Source organism: Chelon labrosus, assembly GCF_963514085.1.
Source record: "Chelon labrosus genome assembly, chromosome: 21".
NCBI lineage: Eukaryota > Metazoa > Chordata > Actinopteri > Mugiliformes > Mugilidae > Chelon > Chelon labrosus.
Window position 1 is genome coordinate 14,709,338 of NC_140354.1, and position 22,998 is coordinate 14,732,335.

The following is a 22,998-nucleotide window of genomic DNA, read 5'->3' on the forward strand; positions in this document are numbered from 1 at the left end:
TCCCTTGAGTTCCCTTCACATTGTATGTGTGGAAATGCTCTTACTTTCACTATTAAACATAGCCCTGAGTTCTACTGTTGTTTTTCTTTGATATGATTTCACCAAATGTTTAACTGATCACAGATCACAATCAATCAGGATTTTCTTAATCCAGTTTTAGTAGTTTCTTCAATCACCTTAGATGTTTTCTCTGCTTGATGCATGCCAATGATTTGACCCTTCTCAAACAGACTAACATCTTTTCCACAACCACGGGATGTGTCTTTAGACATGGTTGTTTAAGAAATGAGAAGCTACTCATTGCATCAGTTGGGGTTGAATAACTTGTTGCCAGCTGAAAGATAATCACCCATGCAGTAATTATCCAATAGAAGACTCGTACCTCTTTGGTTTGTTAAATCCAGGTGGCGACTTTTGTTTTGGCCAGGCAGTAGATTTTTATAAGTGGTCAGACTCCGGACACCATGACTTTTGATATGTGCGCAAAATGAAGAAAAAAAACACGACTCCACACGAATGCCAGGTCTAAACGTTTCCTAGCAGAACATTGTATTGTCACAAGATGTTATTTACTTCTCCTGCCAGTGGTCATAATGTTGTGGCTGATAGGTGTATTGCCTTCGCTTTGCATTTTAGAGTTTTAACCAGGTAATATCTTTTACAGAAGGCAATGTTTTTAATGCAGTGAGGGGTCAAAGGGCATTCAATGTTGGTTTTTGTCTTTGCTGCTTAGGTGCAGAGATTTCTCCAACTGTTTTGAATCTTTTGAGGATATTATAGACTATAGATGATGAAATCCCTAAACTCCTCACAAATGTACATTCAAAAACGTTCTCAAACTATTCGCTCACAGTTGCTGACAGAGTGGTGACCCTCACCCCATCCTTGCTTCTGAACGACTGAGCCTTTTGGGAAAGCTCCTTTTATACCCAATCACGACCATCACCTGTTTCCCATTAACCTGTTCACATGTGGACTGTTCCAAACAGGTGGGTGTTTTTGAGGATAGTGTATGGGAGTACTGAGTCACACTTAGGTAAAGAGGAAAAGAATGAAGAATTTCCACGTTTTCCTGTTGTATTGGCACTTTAATGTCGACTGCAAGCTTTTTAAAAAGTATCTCAAACACTGATCGTGGGCTAAGCACATTCAACACATCAACAGCATCAGTTCTATCCAGTGTGGACACGAAAAAAACAAAAAACAAAAAAAAACAAGAGGTTAGTAAATGCTGAAAGTCAGCACGACGAAACAGTTGATACACATGCCCTCCAAGGTCCTACGGTATATTCTTTTAGTTTATATTCCCTACAATCAGTCGAATCTATCATTCACTTAGATCACGTTGGTGAAAATAATGGCAGCTGTCTCTTCAAAAAAAAAAAAAAGGAAACCAAACAACAACCAAGCAGGCTGGATGACAAAACTCTTCCAAGATTTGCATACTCCATCCGAATCAGAACTTAGAAACAGATGATCAAAATGAACAGGCAAGCAGTTGGCACAGCAGCTTTTCGATGCTGCAACTAGATGTCGCTATTTCGGTTGCTTCTACCGCAAATCATCAAATCAAAACCTTTCCAAACAACATTATTATTTTCTTTTGATTAAGATGACATTTAAACACACGTGACCTAAGCAACAAAAACATCTGTCGCTACATCGATTCGTCTGTGGACACTGGTAAAAAAAAAAAAAAAAAAAAAAAAAAAGTATCTGGTCAAGACAAACTTGGACATCAATCTACAGCCTCCGGTTTGAGTCTGTCCGCCAGATTTTGTATCCCGGCTGCAGGGATTTCCTCCCACTGAGCCGCAAGAGGTTGAACGTGATCCAACGCTGATCCTGAATGTTAAGGCCTGGGCTAACTATATACACATTTGTGAGAGTTATGCTTATGTTTCCTCCCACCGCGCCACATTGTACTGTCCTGCTCTCTCTCTCTCTCCCCTGACCTCTGACCCCTGGCTCTCTACATGCCACCATCCTTCCAGAATGTGACCTCACATTCAAAAACACACATTATTTTTTTACGCATTTCATATGTCTTATGTAAAAACAGATAGAATTTCACTGATAAACAATCCACTACTTGGTCCCATAATTAAAAAAAAAAAAAAATTCTCCATCTCCTGTTTAAGTGGAAAAAATAACCCCCCACCCCACCCACCCTTCGTTCTGAACATCAGCACTCCTTTGTCAACGCGGGGACAGAGCTTAAAGCTGGCTCTCTGAATCGCATTTGTCAGTTCCGTTCTCCAGCGGCCAGCCGGACGGCCCCAGCTCGCTGAAGTTTATGTTGCTCTCGTTGAGTCGCCGCACGCGGTAGGTTTCGTAATGGATGTTGTGTGTCACGTCCTTTAGGTCCTGAAGGTGAGACCTTTGTGTAGAGAACAAAGACAAAAAAAAAAAACTGTCACATTCAGCTCTGCGGCACCTGGTCGTGATTAAGTGTATCGCCGTGTTTTGGGTAATTTCCTGTCTAACTCTCTCTAAGTTACAAACTGTCAACTGTCATTTCAGATGTCTTCACTTCCCTCCGTGTGGTTACTGTCCCACCTGTGCCTCATTTTCCCCCTTGTATTTAGTCTCTGTGTTTCCTTCCAACTATGCCAGCTTGTCTTTCTAGTCCTTTCCTAGGGTGCTTTGTGCTTTTTGGACTTTGTCTTTGCCAGCTTTTTTTTTTTTAGTATAGACTTTCTATCCGCTATCTGTGTCCTGAGTCGTGCGTTTGAGTCCTCCTCAACCTTGATATTTATTTGGCTGCCCTCTATCTGATGTGTCTGATTCGAAAGAGCGAGCCGTTCCCAAAAGTGATGTGTGTCTTGTTAAGAATACTGATGTAGCTTCTACTGGAGTAGAAGTGGTTTATCTGAACAGCTAGTGGGGTGGAAAAGCTCCCACATAGATGACGTCAATTACATGAAATTAATTAATTACAGTTCATATTCCTTTATCTTGATGGATATGGTTCATCTGAACATGTGAAAGGAGTTTTAATATTTAACAACAAGGCTCAAAGGCTGTTTTCTGTGTTCTGTGAGACTGGATTTCTCCATTTAGTAAGAGAATAAGATCCCAGACTGGAAACGGAGCACATTTTCACACAATAATGTCAATAGATTAAAATATCGAATCGCGATTAATCGCACGATTTCCTTAGTTAATGCAAGATTAATGAAAATCGGTGCGAACTCAAGTCAGATCAACAGTTCATGCAGATAACTTTGGTCTTGTTGAAGGAAGCACTTGGCAGGACTTTGAAGCTGAACTTGCCGTTTCCATATACATTTCTGCACATTTGCTCATGCTTTATTTGTTCTTCTATGACCACTTTTTCTTCTTCTTTAGGGATTTTCAGCTACAGTGCATATTGCTGCTCTCTGCAGGGTAAAATTGTTCATGACAACTGCAAAAACTATTGATGCGTTCATTCTGACAGCCCTAATTTTCTGTCAGTTTGCCAAGTTTTGTTTTTTGTGACTCCAGGACTGATCTGGTTGAGCTGATGAGATAGGCTCATGTGAGTCTTTGTTAATGCGGCTTGCCCTGACTCAACCTGCTGATTCTGTAATCCTCCCACTAACAATGTATGCAGATAAAGTCCGGCAATTTATAAACACCCACACAAAGCATGTGCCAACAGTTTAGACGCACATCTGCCCCTTCACAGTATTTTTTTTTTTCAACAAAGAAGCCTGCGTCTCTTGCATATTTTTGTTGTCTCCACCTGATGTATCCAAATTTGGTGTACTTACGAAAGTTGTAACATAGGAAGCAGCTATATGTGTATGTGTGAGTGTGTCTATATAACACCATGGTGACTATTAGTCGACAAGGTGCACTATGACATGCAGGAAAAGGACGCTCTTAGCAAACATTCAGCTGCTGACCCTCATCTTGCATGTCATAGCAGTTCCCTGCCTTATTTCTCAGAAATAAGCACCACAGCCAAACTCACCTGATGAGTAGATCTCTCAGGTGTGCAAACTCACAGTGTGCCACATTTTCAACTGTGTAAAGAGAAAAAAAAAAAATGACATTAAGCTCTTAAAAATCTCTGTGACATTAAAGTAGGGGTGCAAATGAACATCATGCCACTCCTTTTGGAATCGTTATATATTGCTGTTAACAAACTATTAACACATTAAACATCTGAATGCATGGAACTCCTGCACTTTTAACCCTCATAAAGCATCAGGCTTCTGTGTAATCACAGACAATGGAAGTTAATGCGTGATATTATAAAAGACTGTCTGTTCTGTTTGTGTTAAGGGGTGTGAGAAAGAGGTCACTGAAACATAAGGCTGATTTGTGTAAAGACACATTATTTAAACAAATTATCGTTTAAACTTCTGTCTAAACTCAGACTTTAACTGGCTAACTGAAATCATTCACACAGTAATACAGGTGCTCAACTTTCACATAATGACATCAGTTAAAATGATTAGCGCCAAACGAAATTAACATTAACGAAATTAAATGCATTTCTAAATCTCAGTCAGCTGTCCTTTTAGACTAAAACTCCATTTTTCTCTGTCCAGATTTGAGCTTTTTCAAAGTGGGTAAATCTTAAAAAGGGCCCTCTGTTATGCCAAGTTGGATTCCTGGGCGGCTACAAGAACTAAATCTTAAAAATCAAGTGTGACACTCGTGATTTACCTTCAATAATTCCCCACTTTGTTTTACGGCCCAGCACCTTGTTTCCATTCACCTGGTGCTCCTTGTCAGTTCCCACCACGGCGAAGGGAATGCTCTCCTGGAAACACACAATTGAACAATCATTGAACATTTTTATTACAACACGTGTCTCATAAAATTATGACACATGTACTTGTACACTGTGCAAAATATCTGTGACAACTGGGAGACGCAGTACAGTAAGTGCTACTTCCAAAACAGCACAGGTTTACATCAAATACTGGATCCAAGAGGCTTTTTGTGGTGGTCTGTTTCTTTGACATGTTATACGGGGACTTTGTAAGCACTTAATAAACTCTGTAGGATTTATTTTGTGAATTAATTAGTTCAGATCTGTACTTAAAAAATGCACGGAGCTCAAATGTACTACTAATACTAATAGTAGTTATACAATGCAAAATGTAAAACACAAACTTTGTTTCATTCTGTCTAGCTTTAATTATATAATTACTTCTTGATGAATCTAGTATAATGACAAGTAAAGGAAGACAAAGTGAATTATTGGTCTGGCTAGATGGCAGGAGTGGAGATGTTACCCGGATCCTGTCATTGAGGATGCGCTCTTCGGGATCCTCGTCGTACTCTTTCTGCGGGTAGACACGAATCCCGTTGGCTGCCAAGTCTTGCCTTATCTGCAATCAAAGGTCAAAAGTTAAATACATAGCTCAGTTTAACTGGTTTTCATATTCCCTGAAGGTTGCATATGGTAATAAAAAGCTATATGCGCAGGTACACAGGTACCAACCATGTCAAGGCCCCGCAAGAACGAAAGTTGAGCTGCTCATGTTTGTTAGCAAGAAGTAAGGCTGACCCTAGATAACCTAGTTATCCAAAAAAGGTTCAAAAAAAGGCAACTGGACTTGTAGAGTTTTTTGAGAAGACGTTTCACCACACATCCGCTAAGCTTCTTCAGTTCCAACCAGAAACCAGTGCACAAGCAAGTTCCAGTAGGAGTTCCTATTTAAACCTCAGACTTCCCACCAGTCCCCTAAAACTGAAGAAGCTACTCAGATGAGTGGTGAAACATCTTCTGAAAAAACTCCACAAGTCCAGTTGCCTTTTTTGAACCTTTTTTGGATATACCATGACCTGGATGACTGAGAACCTTCATAGACATACTCTATATTGTTAGCATCAATCTGGTAAATCCAGTCTGGTATGACCACCTGGCCATCACAAAGTTTATTTCCTATCCCCTGTGTGATCCAATGGTTACTGGTAAAGTTGGACTTCTAACAAGCGCCCCGAATGGTCCCTGCATTTGAGTCAGTTCCCTAAATTCTCATCTGGTTTATCTAACACCTTCCAATAACACAAAAGGAATAACAAATTACATTGCAGGTAAAGTGTGTATACATGTCGCCTCACCCTCTCTTTGAACTCCTGTCTTTCCTCAACGGTAAGTGTGTCCGCTTTGGCGATGACGGGTACAATGCTCACTATCTTCCCCAACCGTTTCATGAACTCAACATCGATGGGGCGTAACCTGGAAACACAAACAGATGTTGATCGTTGGATCATTTTGGACAGTGAAAGTCTACAGAATAGGGAACTTGTTAAAGGCTGACAAACACGCATGATACTTTTTTTTAACCTTCTGAAGCACCTGCATCGACTCTGGACTACTATTCAAGTCACCCGCAACTCATCGCAACAGGAGAGGTTGGACGCTTCCAAAGTTGGTGCCACTTGTGATCAACCATTGAGGTGTTTGTTTGTTCTAATCAGTCTCTAAACCATTTTTTGAAAAATCACAGCTCCATTGAAGGGAATTAACGTTGTTGAGCATATTTGCTTGTCTGTGTGACGCACACTGAACTGTCTTTGACGTTGAACCCAGCAGTGAATGAGTACTGACCTGTGTCCAGTGGCAGGGAGGAAGTAGATGCAGCAGTGGACCCTACTGTCAGGTATTCTCCTCTTGCGGTTGACATGCAGCTCTTCTCTCAGGTATTTCTCATACTGCTCGTTGACGTACTTCACTATGGGCTCCCAACTGCAGCAAGAGGAAGCACAGAACTTGTAAGTTATGCATAGAGGTAAAGCTGCATTTAATTTTAGGTTACTTGCGTAACCCTGGCTCTCTGAGTAGCATAAGTGAGTAGTGTCTCACCAGACCAATACTACTTCTACTTCTGGTCTTGTCCTTTTAAATGTCTCTATGGGTCAGACGTGATGACAGAGAGAAGCAGTGTAAACATCTAATCATGTGCTCAGTCACTGGTTGTTATCTTGTTTGAGTCCCCCTGAAGGAAGGAGCCATACCTTTCTGAACCAGGGGGAGTCAACACCCAGTATAAGTGCAACATAATCCTGGCCAGAGTCACAGCACGTATCAAGGCATTTTAGAAATACTTGCGTTGATTTTTAATGTTTGATATGTCCTGCCAAGAGGCGTTATAAATCGTGCAGACAAGAACTCCTTGTCCTTTGGATAGTTTGCGACTGAAATACCCTTTCTAGCTTGCAGATAGTTATGAGAAGGAGAGCCTATGACCAGAGATTGGCAAAAGATTACCTCAAGAATGCCGCAACATAAAGAAGGGGTTGTGGTATTACTCTGAGCAACAAGAAAAACAACAAGACAGGAAAGATCACGCAGTTGGGATGTTCTACATTTTTCTGCACATTTTCAGCAGTGGAAATGTGCTGGGCCTGAAGTCACTGAGCCAATCAACACTCAGCAGGATGAAGAGATAAACCTCAACGAGCTTGACTGGTCTACAGTAGGGTCACATGCTGCAAAGTGATATGACAACAATGTGCATGCTTGATGAACGTGCTGAGGTGTTATTTTAGTAATTTGATCTGCTACTACTTATAAGTACTGCTGACTTCTTTTACTTCACCACTTTGATTTGGGTCTCAGCACAGAGGAAGACGCACGTACAACGCAACACGTGGGCAGAATGTGGTCATTTGTGAAAGACGGTGATCAGACTGTGGTTGAACTTTAGCCTATATGCACAGCCTGAAATGTATGAGAACGTAAAGGAAGGGCAAAAACATTTTAAACCCACTCTCAAAAGTAACCTTTACCATAACGCCAACGCTAACTCAGTTTCGTATTTCTCAATACACTGTGCAGCGACAATGATCAGATGATGAAGATAAACTGGAAGTAGAAAAGGTGAGATAAAAGCTCAGATCACTGAACCAGACGATGCATGAACTAGCAACCGTTTCCATGTTTAGAGCACACAACACGGTCCAAAGGACTGATCGCTGATGCTGGAATGCTAACATGAACGTGGACTTTATTTTGAATTATTTCACTTGAATAATTGCACTGAAATCTCTGACAGTTGGGGTTTCTTCAAATACTTCAGTCCTACATACTTTATACTACTGTCACTTATACATAGATGCATTCCCTCCTGGCTACTCACCAGTTCTCATTGTTGATCTGGTCTCCGAATCCCGGAGTGTCAGTCACCGTCAGCTTCATCTTCACCCCCTTTTCTTCAATCACTAGACAGAGAAGAGCAGACGGACAGGGCTTTACATGTGTATGCATGGCTAAGTAGTTAACTGTTACCAGACCATCCCTGAAATCCCATGCTGATGTTTCAAATGTGCAGCCGATGTGAAAGCATGGTGGAAAATGAAAACGGTTTACATGATGTTTCTATTCAAAAGTTAAATGTAGGTGTTTATAAGAACATATCCATCTCATTATAAGAATCTACACCGATCAGGCGTAACATTATGACCACCTTTCTAATGTTGTGTAGGTCTGCCTTGTGCCTTCAAAACAGTTGTGACTCCTCAGAGAATGGACATGGACCTTCTGAGGGTGTCTTGTAGTGTCTGGCAACAGAAAGTTGTTAGTGAGGGGCCTTTGGATCCCATGGGTTGAGAGGAGGGGCCTCTGTGGATCATCCCACAGATACTTGATCAGTTTGAGATCTAGTGAATTTGGAGGCCAGGTCAACACCTTGTGCTGTTCTTCATGTTTTTTCTTGAGTTGTTCCTGTTCCTGCTGGGGATGGCTGCTGCCATCAAGGAATGTCATTGCTATGGGGTGGGGGTGCCTGGTCTGGTCTAGGTGGGTGCTACATGTCTAAGTAACATCCACATGAATACCAGGTCCAAACGTTTCCCAGCAGAACATTGAGTTGTCACGAGATGGTCACAGTTATATACTTCTTCCATCAGTGGTTTTAATGTTGTGGCTGATCGGTGTATACAGTAGGACTTTACATTGTTACATAAAAAAATGGTAAACATGTTGTTCATGAGGATGAGTTGAGAAGATGTTGCATTAGTCTTGTGTCTGTGTGTTAAGCACTGAGCTGGGTACAGGGTGTTGTTAGCACATGTCTAAGCAACTGTCACCGGTCATAATGTTATGCCTGATCAGTGTACCCAATAGTAACAAGAGTCATCTCAGGTCACTTACACAGATGAAGTCATGACCAAACAAGTTAGACCTCAGCACCAATCATCTAACATTTCTGAGCGGCACAAGGTGACATGTGGAATATGCACATTATCCTGAAGGCTCAGCCTGGCGTACACTGTGGAAAAACATTTGCCAGTTCATTCATCTAAGATTCCTGTGTGTGTCTGCGTGTGTGTTTAGTTAAAGTGATTCAAGTTTAGCATCAGTGTTTGCTTTCAGGTTGCGGCCGGTTCATTGTCAGAAGAGAGCCTCACTTCGCAGGGTGCAGATTTTTGTGTGATGATGAAATCCCGGTTTTACCTTCACTGAGTCAGTGCGAGGAGTGCGCTTTTGAGTGTTCGAGGAAAGACGCGCGGTAAAGACTATCATTTGAGTCTGCAGCCATTGTTGAGTAAGCAGACAGGAATCTCCTCTGATCGGAAGCATGACAGCGAACATCTGGAACCTGATGATTAAGATTTTCACTAACCTGTAATAAAGTACCTCTTTGTTGTTGCCTGGACTCAATCGACAGAACCGCACGCCGTACGGTTTCACCGGTTCCAACGTATGAAGTAAGAGGTAGCACCTAACTAGAGGCACACTTCCTGTTTATGTAATTCTGCATGCCAGAGCGATCTGGATAATGTTTTGTTTTATTGCTCTAATGGGGCTGTTGTTCTGTTATTAACTCGGTTTCAGCTAAAGGTTCAGGGCGTGTTTAAACATGTGCAGCCTAGGCCAACTTCTCATGATCAGTGAAACATCATTGCCGTGTCTCCAGAAGCTGTGGTTTAAACATGCACACATGGTTTATATGAATCTGACTCGTCTGTCCTGCAGACATTATCTAAACTGTCGTGCAGACCATTGATTCTGAGGTATATCTTAAAACTTGCTGCAGATGTCCCTCAGTTTTAGGTTCTTAAGATTCAGCACGAGGCAAAATATTACAGCTAAGAGCATTTCATTGATTAACCGATGCGTTTTCAACTTGGCTTTCCAATGAAAAGTCACCATTTCTTAGCATCACAAATGTATTTAGATTAAGTCACTCTGGTTAAAGAGCTAGCAAACAACAAAACACCGACTGCTACTTTTACTCATAACAAAGACATTACTTAATATTTGCCCTAGAGAGGAAGCTTTGGTGGCGTTCCCTGGACTTATTGGAAACCACAAATGACTTGTGGCTTTTGTAGAGATTTGCGATCACATGACCTTTGAGGTGGAAACAGAAAGATCTACACAATGCCGCCTCCACGTCCAAGAAGACGCAGCAAATCCACTGCAACTGATGATGAACGTGTCAGAAAAATGGCTCATGGAAGAAAATCCCTCTTGCATAGCAAATGCTGTAAACAGACTCTCTGCAGGTCTTCGCTCCCGTTGCAGATTTTGTTGACATTGTCCACCATCAACGGGACGTCCATCTCACGCGGACGTATGATGACTACAGATGCAGTGTGTCACATTAACAGGGTGATTAACGTGTTTCGTAATTGTCCATTCCCAAAACTGTTTTTACAGAAGTAGTCATGTCAAGCAACCAAACTTGTGACAATGTGGAACTGACTCTTATGATAGGCAGAATTCTAGTAAGAATTCCAGTAAGAACGTAAAAACGCTCAAAATCTGAAAAGGTTTTTGGAAGCAGCTACAGCCCGAACTGGGATTCCTGTACACGACGCAAGTAGTGAAAGGAAAAGCGATCTGATACGAGGATGTGAGAGCGTTCTCTGACAAAACCTTTTCACACTGGCCCGAATAAACAAATCCCGTCGCAGGAGATCAAAGAGGCAGAACAGAAACACACTGACTGGAAACCAACCAGACGTGTGCTTTGTATTCATGGCACGTGGTGTGTCTTCGCTAAGTCATGTGAATGCTATTGTTTAATATTCAAGGTAGAGGTCAAATCATACAAACGCTGTCTTCTATTAAGAGACAAAGGAGTGAGTATAGGGGCATCACCGAGGCTAAGTAATCATAAGAACCTGGCTGAGTGTTTGAGTGTGTACGTGTGTGTGTGGGTGGATGTGGACTCACCGTGGCTGACTGAATGCAATTTGACTGTTTTGGAGATCTTCTCTCCATAGTTGGGCGTGCAGGACTTTGGGCTGATCTTGGACTTGAAAAGAGTGTTGACCAGCGTGGACTTCCCCAAACCACTCTGACCTGCAGACGTGTAAAACCAAAGTTTAAAATCATTCACCAAGTGTGTGTACAATTCATGCCACTGTCATGTGTCCATATCTAAAGGAGGCCGTTAAAAGCCTTTTCATGGCGCCTGGTCCGTCAAAGTATTGTGTAGATTTTGGACTCCCCCAAAACCTGCTCTGTTTGTTAAATGGTGAGCTAAGATAAGCAGCAAGTTACTGTATCACAGTTCAATATCCCCACACACTTGATGCGATGATAATGAGCTCTTCAGACATGTCACAGGATGTCTGACTGAATATGAAACTCCGAAGACATTCTAGTATGTAGGTAGGAGTGTGCGTATAGCCACACAGGTGGAAAATCATTAAACATAAGTAAATGATCAGCAAAAGAAACATTTAACATTAAAAAAATCATGTGCACACTTCCTGTTTTCAGTTCAGCGACGAAGGGAAACGACTGTGAACCACTTCCTCCTTAAAGAATCATACTTCCTCTTCCAAAATGAAGAGCAAAACATGGTATCTCGGTGAGGAAGAGACCTCTTAACTCTATAAAATCACTAACGTGCACACATAGAAGTTAGTGTTGCACAGAAATAGAGAGTGACAAACAGAACTGGTTTGAACAAGATTCAGATTCATGGTAAATGTAGGACATTACTGCTGCAGAGTTCGGCCCTTCTAGGTGCTAAATATTAATTGAATTAATATTTAAAGTGTTGAAGATTTGGTGGGATCTGGGCTTTCTCTGTTTTTTTAAATTACTTGCATCCCGTAGTCATCAAAGGAACTTCGGAGAAGGTTCACTCATTTGACCTCAACCGTCCTGTTTCAGGAAATTTGCCCAACCTTTGTTGCGCCACTCTTTCTTGCGGAGCTAGTTGAAATCTACGCATTGACAATAAGAAGAGCAGAGATGATTGTGCAATCGTCCCCTAGCTTTCCCTTACTCATTACTTTATAAATATCTCTGTGCAAGGCAGAATGAAGGTTTCTCTGGGCTCTTTGGTGCAGACCACTCAGAAGGTGTTCTGAGGTGTTGAGATGTCATGGCATGTTTTTGTAGAGGGTTAGGGTTAGGGCTGTGTGCTGGGCTATTTGCAAGGTGCACTGAAAAACTGGTCAGCATTTCTTTAAAGCATACTAACACCTGGCTACTCGCTCTTGCTGTGAATGTTAAGAAAAGTCACTTTACTTTCAGTGTTTTGGAATCTGATTCTCCTTCTCCCACTCTCTTTTGATTCTTTTCATCAAGTGTCTTATTCAGTATTTGCGTTTAGATGGTTGATTTCACCGGCTGACTGACCGTATACTACCTGAGGGATCATTACTTATGCAAATCATTTCTCACTTTTTGTTTCGGCTTACCGTTATCGCCAATCGCGGCGCTTAATTCTTCACGGCTCTCTAACCCAAGCTCTCGCTCCACTGGCGTGAAAAAAAGCGCCCTCTCTTCAAGGCTTGATTTGCCTATTCTCAAATCGTCACACGGATTTGCAGAGCCGAACTTCTTGGATCTTTTAAGAGAGATATGGAGATCGCGCACCAACGACCATCTCTTGAGCCTTGCCTGTGGTCAAACGGCAATCTTGCCTTTGTGGTGACCTTTACCAAATGGCTTAGAAGAGGCTGCCAACTCTGTGTAGTTTACACCCTAACCTCATTCACACAGCCTGCCCAAGTCTTAAATAGTATAGGTGTTAACTGTGTGTGACTATGACTCACCAACCACCATGATGTTGAACTCAAAGCCAGCCTTCATGGTCTTGCGCCTCATCTGGTCCAGCACCGCCTCGATGCCCACGTACCCCAACAGGTCCGTGCCCCGGATGAAGCTCATCTGCATGCCTGGCGCAGACTGGCGAAGCTCCATCTTCACCTCGGCCTCCAGCTCCACCTCCTTCTTCACCTCTCCCGTCTCCATTCCCTTTTCGTTCTCCTCCTGCTCTTTGTAAATCTCCGCACAGTTCTCCTCCCTTTCCGCCGCTGGAGTCTGGGTGTTTCGCTGTCCGTCGCCCTTGGCCGCATCCTCTCGCTCTTGTCTAACGACGCCTCCCTCCTTCTCCCCTCTCTCCTCCATTGGGGTGAAAAGGTCCGTCTCCAACTCTCTAGCAGTTTCTGTGAGGGAAGGAGACGTGGTTTTAGATCAGTTGGCTTCCTGCTCAAACCTTCTGATCTGGGTGATGATTATGAGGATACAAATAGGATGACCAGTGAAAGTCAACTTGCTGATGCTGCTTTCACAGATCAGACATTAGTTCTTTAAATTTGCTGTGCATTGTGGAACACACTTCGAGATGTATGACAGTTAAACCTGAAATACCTGCAGCCCCGTAACGCCCCCCTATAAAATCAACTTGTCATTTTATCCATTTCTGTGCAGGTGAATCAAACAAGATGCAACGTGTTAATCAGAGGCCTTTAAAGGTGACTGGCAGATGTGTTTTTTGAAAACAGGAAGGCTAGATGCTTCCCCCTGTTTTACATCTTTACGGTATGCTAACAACATCCTGTACACAGCTCAGTGCTTAACACACAGACACAAGCCTAGTCCAACATCATCTCAACTCATATAACCTGGTGCTACTTCATTATTTTTTTTTTTATGTGCCAGTGTAAAGTGATACTGTATACACCAATCGGACACATCATTAAAACCACTGACAGGAAAGGTAAATAACATTGACCATCTTGTGACAACACAATGTTCTGCTGGGAAACGTTTTGATCTGGCATTTGTGTGGATGTTACTTAGACATGTACCACCCACCTAGACCAGACCAGGCACCCCCACCCCGTAGCAATGACGCTCCTTGATGGCAGCAGCCATCCCCAGAAGGATTCAGCCTGACACAGGTGCACACACAAGAACGGTTTAAGAACAACTCAAAAAAGTATAAAAGACGGCACAAGGTGTTGACCTGGCCTCCAAATTCACTAGATCCCAAACTCATCCAGTATCTGTGTCCTCCCCTCAACCCATAGGACCCAAAGGCCCCCCACTAACAACATCCTGTTGCAAAGACACCACAGGACACCCTCAGAAGACCCATGTCCATTATCTGATGAGTAACAACTGTTTCGAAGACACAAGGGAGACCTATCTTTTGTCACATCACAATGCTCTGATTGGTTGTAGCTCTATCCAGTTGTGTGCAGACTTGGCTAATAGCGTGTTACCAGACTCATATTTCGTTATATTTGCACAGGATGAAACAATCATAAACACACACTTACCCACAGGTGACAGGGACCTAACTGTAGCTCCTCAAGGCTAAAACCATGTTTACACACTCAACACACTCCCTTTCCGGGACTTAGCTCACTGGTACATGTGTGCAGGCCGCTCTGCGCTGTAAGAGGATTGGACGGCGCTGACAATCCCCATGACGCCGGGTTTTGCTGTCTGCATGTACTCCTCAAATATAATCATGACACGGTTCGTCCAGCATGACTGACACATCTGCGTGTTTCTGTACTTGCTTACCAAGCCGCAACAACCGGCCCCTCTATGTTCCCGGGCTAACGCGCAAGCAGCGCTCACACATAAAGGCCGTTGATTCGCGTTAGTCCACTTAATTTAATCAGCTATAAATATCCAACCGTACAACCATTAGAGTAGAACTAATCCTCATGAGTCAGGACAGAGAAGGGTGCGGGCGACACAGACGAGACTGGGGGTTTTCAGCTTCATTAAAATTTACACTTTATGTAAAACTGCTGAAGAAGCTTTACTTTCCAGTATGAATAAAGAATAAATGGAAATTTATCTGGTGAATAAATACATCTTAAAAGGATCCAGCCCAACCATTTATTTTTGTAAAAGCTTTTTCGAATACTAAGCTGCATCATGGGCTATTTGTACCGTGCAAACAATGACTCAAGGATTTAAGAAAGTCCTTTACGTTAAAGGCTAGAGATGTTCCCATAGAGAGGATTTTTAAATAACACCGCACTCAAGAGTTGCACAGATGCACCTTTTAAAGGAGGGCTCTGCTAATATATCACTGACGAGGGTCGGACAAAAGGATGCAATCATGCTTTAGGGGAATGTTTGCTTGATCTTTATGCCACCGTCCTGTTTTATAGATAGAGAAGAAAATTAACCAAAGGCGAACACCCACCTTGTTTCAACCGCAAGAGGAAGAGACTGAAAGCTGTGTGTAGCATTAGTGCAAGAAGGTACAAATATAAATGAAAGGGAAGGCAATGTAATATAGAAACCTCTCTCTTCTTCTTCCTCATGTGGGACAACTTTCATCTACTGAGGGCTCCCCAGGCAGTGAACTCACTCTGCTCTTAACAGCGAATTGTTCTCGAACAAATCCGATTATCTCAATGGATAAACATGACATGACATAGAAACTGCAATTGGAATTGGCAAGAATCAAGTATGCTAAGCTCTCTGAAAAGGACTCAGCAAACACACTGTTGCACATGGAAGAGACTGATCGATTAAGTTTTGAGAAGATATACACTTTATCTAACAAGAATAAATCGCATTGTGACCATCATTACACAAGAAATGATAAAAAAAAAAAATGCTTATATTATACGGCGTATGACCGTTTGAGCCGTTTACACTGAATTTGAAGCTGTGTAAAAAAGTCAATGGGTGAAGTGAAATTTGACAGTTCCTTTTTAGTCATGGTATGAGTCGCTGAGGCGGCTGTATGCTTCAAAAGATGTCCTGCAGTAGGTGGGAAGTGTTGTCCCATTAACCTGGAACAGGCTCAGACTCACTTCTTATGGGAATTTGAGTGTGGTGACACACCATTTGGATTTCTATGGTATTATATCTGCACAGCAGCGATGGCTGCAAGCTAAGGTGCAGTATTTGGTCATGTTTGGCTGCATCAAGAGCACATGGACAGCTGAATGTGTAGCTTAATGCCATGAAGACAGATTTCTGTTGGTGTGCATTTTAAATGTTCATATAGTTTTTCTCCTTTTCCTGTATTCACGATGATATTGCCAAATGACATCCCAACCATTAAATCCTCTAATCAGCTGAAAAGAGGACGAGGCAGAAGCTAGACTGTTTTAATGGAAGGAACAGGGCCGGCAGTAGCGTAACCGGGCTCCGACATGGCTGAAAGAGATCCCACAATAACATTCATGTTGGGCTGTATAAAACAGAAACACGGGTGAAACAAAACTCCACACCGCATTACGGTTCAAACGCGCTCCGAGCCGCACAGCGGCTGACACCTCCAAAACCTCCAAAAGACACCTGCAGACACACAGGTCGACCTCACACCGCAGATGACGAAGCCAAGAGGAGGAAACCATTGTGGGACCGTCACCAAGCAGAACCACAACAGCCTGCTCAGTGTGTCTACATTTGGCCCGTGGAGGCTGCAGTGGAAGTGTACGCCCGCAGGGCTTAGCCTTGGCGAGGCTAAAGTAGAAAGGCCCACGGAGGGAAAACCTAAGTCTGACAAAGCCAGTCAGGCAGATGATCAGGCAGGTTGGAAACAAACCAACAGTTGTTGTTCGGTCGCTACCTAAAGCAACTGTCGTCACAAAGTGTTACTGATATTTGTTCATGCACGGGACAACGTGAATGATGATCAATCAGTCTCCCAAAAAAGTCAAATGTCCTCAAATTAAACATTAGGACGATTAGAGAAACGAGAGCTAGCGTTAAAGAAGTTATTATTAAGCACAAATGCCAACCATTTAATAGCCGATAGAGGACTGTTCTCAGCTATTGATGCTTTTGTGTCTTATTTTGCATGACAGTAAACTGCATGAGTTCGATAACATCACTCTAGGAATATGTGGAGGTCATTTCTCGCAGTTCATAGTTGTCACAGAATACATATTAGTTATAGCCTTTTGCAATTTATTATAGAGCCATTAACTACAGCCAGTTACCCCAAACTAAATGGGGACAGTTTGCATATAAAATACCTGAATACAAAGTTTTCCAGGGTTCTCAAAGTATCCGCAATTACATTTGTGAGGTACTATAAATATAAAAGATCAATGTTCGATCAAATTGGGTCTTGCAATCCACAGTGCACGCCCGTCGACTTCTTCGTTGGATCTGTTTGATTCAACTATTTGTAAGAAAACAGCCAAGGCCTAGCAACAAAAAAAAAAAAAAAAACCCTCACCCCATTCAGACTGACAAAATGGACCAGTCCTAGCAGCTTTCATTGTTAGCCCTGAACACTGAGCATGGACGCCGGTGGGGTGACCACCGACGTCCATGCTCAGTCACAGGGAAAAGAACAAAACAAAGCAAAAGACAAATTCCTACCTTCTCTCATTCACATAAACCACTTCGGTATGTCCCTGTGTTTGTCAGCGAAGGCCTCGCAAAGCAGGCTGCTCAACTCCCCGCGGCAAAGTCTGTCCCTTTTAGAAATGATGCCCTCCTTTTCCCTCTCTTTGCTGCCTTCCTCGCTCTCCCTCTCTTTGGTTCTCCCCTAATGTCAGGAGCAGCGTGAGTGGAGAAAAGTTGAGAGGCAGAAAGAGGAGGAGGGGGGAGGGTGGGGAGGGGAGCTGCTTGCTTGCTTGCTTGCAGATCCATTCACATGCAAATGGCCCAAGGAGCTTCCACTAATCCCCGCGAGGAGAAGAACTACGCCCTCCTCACCCGTCAGGATCATTTACCCGGCAGCGGCTGAGCTGTCAGCCAGTGTGGGATGGAGGTGCAGGGAGGCAGCAGTCACCACACTAAATAGTCAGTTAGTGTTCCAATTGGCTCTGTGACTTGCCAACAAAAACCAATTAGTCAAACTCAAATGTGACTCCTTAAAGAGACAACATTAGGCTACTACACCCCCGAGATGTGGCCAGACATTGTCTCCGTGTTGTGGGGCCTCTGTTTCCCAGAAACACTTATGAGCTCAAGGGTCATATATAGATCTCCGAGCACTAAATTTACACAAGTCCCTCTAAGCCACACCACCCTTGATATAGCGTCACACTCAAATTTGTCTGGCTGGATTCGCTGTCCTGAAATAATCCAAGGCAAGGATAGAACATAGTAGCAACCCCTGCCATTTAATTAACTCAAACAGATTACATTTATTTCTGTATAATCACATGCAGCAGCAAATGTTGGCTTAAAATGAGCTCTTCACATCTACATGGGTAGAGGGTTCTCTTGTTTCTCATGTAAACATGTTTGTGTCCCGTATACGGGCTGCTTTAACCTGTATGATTTTATCAGGTCGCTCCAGATCCTCTTCTTCTCTGCCTGATGTAGAGGGCTTTTCCTATAAATTCAACTAAGTCTGCGGCAACTGCAGTCCGAAATCTGTTCCCTCCTCCACCGTCTTTGCTGGACAAGCAACGTCCCTCTGCTTCGGTCCGGGCTCAGTGGCCCGTAAAACACGCCTACTACTCCGCAGATGTTCAATATTTACCCGTATACAAAGAGACTCACAGTTGCAATGAAATCCTGACGGCTACTAGCACTTTGGTGGCGTACTTTCAGGAACGTACACAAGTATAAATCCACCTGAGAGGTCTGCAAGGATACGCCTCGGGAAATATAAACCAAGCGCAATGGTTTATCCTTGCATTGTTTAACTTATCTTACACCTATGTTTCATTTTACTAGTGGTTTTCATATGCAACTGAGCAACTGTAACCAAGCAATTGATCCGCTGTGGATCAATAAAGTTTATCTTAGCCGAAGCCTAAATCTAAATCTTTAAACTGGTTCTTGAAATCTACTGATTCGCCGACTTACGTGGCTGCAGTTGAGGACGTATCTAGGCACGTTTGTTATTATTATATTCTTTATTTAGCCAAGTAAAGTCTCTATTTTTGGCCAAGAGAGCAGCAAAGTCATAAACCACTAGGACCTAAGATGACCACACACAAAACACTGTAAAAATGAAAATCAGCTTTACAGAATATACTGTATATGCACCGACATCCATTTGTACGCGGCCATACAAGGCCCCATGGATGCAGTTTTGGGTTTAGGTGCCTTGCTCAAGGGCACTCCAGCCCTTACCCAGTTACAGCTCTCCTCTAACTGTCCCACCCTGCAGACGAAAGATCACCACTTCCATTTACTCAGAGAGGAATGAATCATGTACGTCTCCTAATGTTCCTGTCATGACCTGTGACCTAGGCCGTGAGTAACTCGGTTGCCACGGTGATTCGCAGCCGCGAGTCACAGGGGTGTGATGAAATAAAGTAGGCTGAGTCGCATCTGACGCTGCGATGAGAGCAATATTTTGTTTTTAACAGTGTAAGCGGCGCTAAGTGACGCACTTTTGTTAAGTAGATCAGGAGCAATTACAATTTGAAGCTGCAAGCAGCCGACGGCGGGTTTTTATTTATTAGAGAACGCCCAGTGATATATGTCCTGTCGCTGCATATTACGTTCGGCACGTGGTGCGCACATCACACCGTGCAAATTTTGTAAACGTGGCGACGCTGGGAACAAACTTCCCAACTTACCTGCCACTAGATGGCACTACATCTGCGAACACTTACACAAGGTAGGTCTTCAAAACACGACTCTTACAGTATCAAGATTGGCTTTTTTTCTTTACATCTAAATTTGCCCGCGCTGTTCTCGTAAAAAAAATAAATAAATAAAATGTTCCATAAAAACTCACGAGATCCGCAAATGTGGCTTCACCGAGGCGTTAAAAAAGACTATTCTGATTAAATTTGAGGTAGATCTGGTTAACCTGTTAGGCAGAAATTGCAAAAGCACTGCAACAGCAGCTGGTGACCAAATGCAGTCGCTACTAATAGCATTACTGCTACCGCTAATAACAATAGTCATGTACAGCTTTGATTTGATTTGAGTCTTTGTTTAGGCGGCCTATATTTATACATAGAAATAGAGCATGTGTGTATAATAAAATAAATTAATTAAATCTGTCATGATGGCAGTGATTAAACTAGCCCGAGCTATGAATGAATGAACAACGTGTTGCACCTGCCTGGCGCTTACTCCGCTCTCCTTTACCTCCGCGAATGTTATTTTTAGCAATTTGCCATCTGTCAGTTGCAGTGATAACATCAACCGACTGCTCCACAGAACTGAAAGCAAAACTCAAATTTACATATCGGCCCGTAATGAGAAAATCTAGGCTCTATGGACATGCAAATTGTTTTTAACTGCCGTGTACGTGTTTGTCTTGTCAGCGTTTGTGCAACGCAGCCATCGGGTTTCCCAATCTGATGTAAGGGTCCATGTCAGACTGGGATCGGCTTCCAAAGTAATTGTGAGGTCACCAATCCTGCACGCAGTTACATGTTATTATGGTGGTGATAGACAAGTGCTCGTTCAGTATCAGGCATAACAGTGTTGCGCCTTAAAAAGCAAGTTAATAATTAACTGACAATTAGACATAAAGACTACTGCTAGTAATTCTATCAGTAATCTTAATCATAAATGTCATAAAAGGTTGGGAAAAGTCCCTCACGTATTGCACCTTCTATCACTTGTGATTATAATTATGTTTCCTGCTCTGAAAAAACCCCAACACAGTCGCAGCTAACAAGCGTGAAAACCAGTTTGTACACGTCCAGATCTGGAGTGCCAACCTTCCAAGGCGCGCTTAACGGCGTAAAGAAGCGGCGGCAGCACATGGAAAGAAAACACAGGGCCCGTACCGCCGGACTAATTAAAAGCTGTTTAAAAAAGGGGCGGAATGCAGGAAGGAGAGAGCGCGAGAGAGAGACGTTCTTTACCTGGCGTTGAGGCACGGCCGTCTGCACTGACACACACGCAACTGGGCAGGATGTAGCATTGCTGCCTGAGTGTGGAGGGGAGTGGCATTGTGTGTAAGAGCATGTGTCAGAAGGTGATGCATTTCCTGGTGTGTATGTGTGTGTGTGTGTGGAGGAAATGGTTTCCTGGTTAAAATCTTCTGCTGCCTGGATAGCTGTGTCAAAAACACATGGTCAGACAATGATTATGATACTTCTACACAGTTTGCAGCACTGTTTTTTTTTTTTTTATAAAGAAGCTCTGAGTAGCGAGCTCTGGATGACATTTAAGATCAACTTAAATCATCAGATTAAGAATTTATTATCCACAATCTGTTGGCAACAGTTTTCTATTTACACACACAGCATTTTTAGTGTCAATTTGTCATGTGCGTGTCAACTTGGTGAGCGTAACGGCCTATATCCACTCAGTTTTGGTAAACGCCTGAGAGAAATATTAGACTGCTGCCGGGTTTGTTTTCCAGCTGTTTTATCAGAGCTTGATTTTTAGATTTTCTACTGCTTGAAACTAACCCGACTGACCCTGACCTGTTGTATAACGAGCCAGTTCCTGTGACACTGACTCTACAGGAAAGAAACGATGTCACCACTCCCTCTCTGACGCTCCACCACCACCACAGTATTTAACTTTCTCATCTCCAGATATAATAATAATAATCAGACAGACAATCAATGTGAATAATAATCACATTTATATTGATAGAACTGCTCTGTGACATAGTATTTTAATCTACGCCAATCAGGCATATCGTTCTGATTATTATTGTGTCCCTTGTGCCTCCAAAACAGCTGGGACTCATCAGAGAATGGACATGGGCCTTCTGAGGGTGTCCTGTGGTGTCTGGCACCAGGATGTTGTTAGTTTTGGGCCTTTGGGTTATATGGGTTGAGGAGATCTAGTGAATCTGGAGGCATGTTTTTCATGATTCTTTTGAGTTGTTCCTAAGCCATTTTTGCATCTGTGCCAAGCTGCATCCTGCTGGGGATGGCTGCTGCCATTAAGGAGTGTCATTGCTAAGGGGTGGGGGTGCCTGGTCTGGTCTAGGTGGGTGCTACATGTCTAAGTAAAGTCTACATAAATGCCAGGTCCAGGTCACATATCCTGTCAGTGGTCATAATGTTATGCCTGATCGGTGTATATGAACATATCTGGATATGAATTGCCATAAAAATGATGGCTGGAATATTTCCTCTGCTGCAGCTTCAAATTAAAAGTTTTTACTAAAAAAAAAAAAAAAAAGCTTAACTATATCGGTCAACAGTTCCCAGATTGGCCACTAGAGGGTGGATCCAAAACAGAGTCAGTCCCCAAAAACCCTCAAATTAAAACGCTCAACTTCACAGCAGAAATAAACATTTACAGCTTGGTGCAGTCTGTGGTTTTAGCCTCTAAAGGGAATCTACTCGTATTTATATAAGTCACCTATTTAAATTTTGAGAGACAGGTGGGCGCCATCACGTGTCACTTCCTGTCTGCCTACGAGGAGGTTAATGCAGCTGTAGTTTAACAGCTCTTCCTGACTGTCTGAATGTGCTGTGTCTAAGATTTAATTAGGCTGTATATATATATAACATAATATTTTATGAAATCTTAACTGAACATCTTTTTCTCTCTGTGTCTCTGCTCTTTCTCCACCAGATTCCATCCCTGCTTGACCTCTTAAAAATAGTTTGCGCACACACAATTAACTACTTGAACCTGTGTCGAATTGTGCCGATCGCCTGAACTCCAATTGACCTCGGCGGAGCCGCTCCGGCCCTGACTGATGTACTGGGTTCATTCAAGTCAAGTGTTGGACTTCCTCGTCTCTGCGTGCTTTATGTAACGGGCCCCAGGTTGATGTCAGACCGAGACAATGAGCCAGAGGAGAGTAAACACTGCTCAAGTGATCTGATGAATAACTCACTAGCCATTCATAGCACATTCAAATGCCTTGTTTTCTGATGTCCCTGTGTTCAGTGGCATTTCCTCATACAGACCACACGCCTTTCTTTTCTTCTCCTTTTTTTTTTTTTTGCAAAAATACA

General features: G+C 42.8%; 1 protein-coding gene across 1 annotated transcript in view; it reads right to left on the reverse strand.

Annotated features, from left to right (window-relative positions):
- Window positions 1-2,181: 2,181 nt before the first annotated feature.
- Window positions 2,182-22,998, reverse strand: part of septin12 (septin 12) — a 41,484-nt gene continuing 20,667 nt past the window's right edge. The window contains exons 3-11 of the mRNA XM_084570046.1: window positions 12,976-13,368; window positions 11,135-11,263; window positions 8,091-8,172; window positions 6,560-6,697; window positions 6,070-6,187; window positions 5,238-5,333; window positions 4,663-4,759; window positions 3,962-4,013; window positions 2,182-2,380 (exon numbers count right to left, since the gene is read on the reverse strand). Coding sequence (XP_084426172.1) covers window positions 2,218-2,380; window positions 3,962-4,013; window positions 4,663-4,759; window positions 5,238-5,333; window positions 6,070-6,187; window positions 6,560-6,697; window positions 8,091-8,172; window positions 11,135-11,263; window positions 12,976-13,368 — 1,268 coding nt within the window. The 3' untranslated portion in view covers window positions 2,182-2,217. The remainder of the gene's footprint in view (window positions 2,381-3,961; window positions 4,014-4,662; window positions 4,760-5,237; window positions 5,334-6,069; window positions 6,188-6,559; window positions 6,698-8,090; window positions 8,173-11,134; window positions 11,264-12,975; window positions 13,369-22,998) is intronic.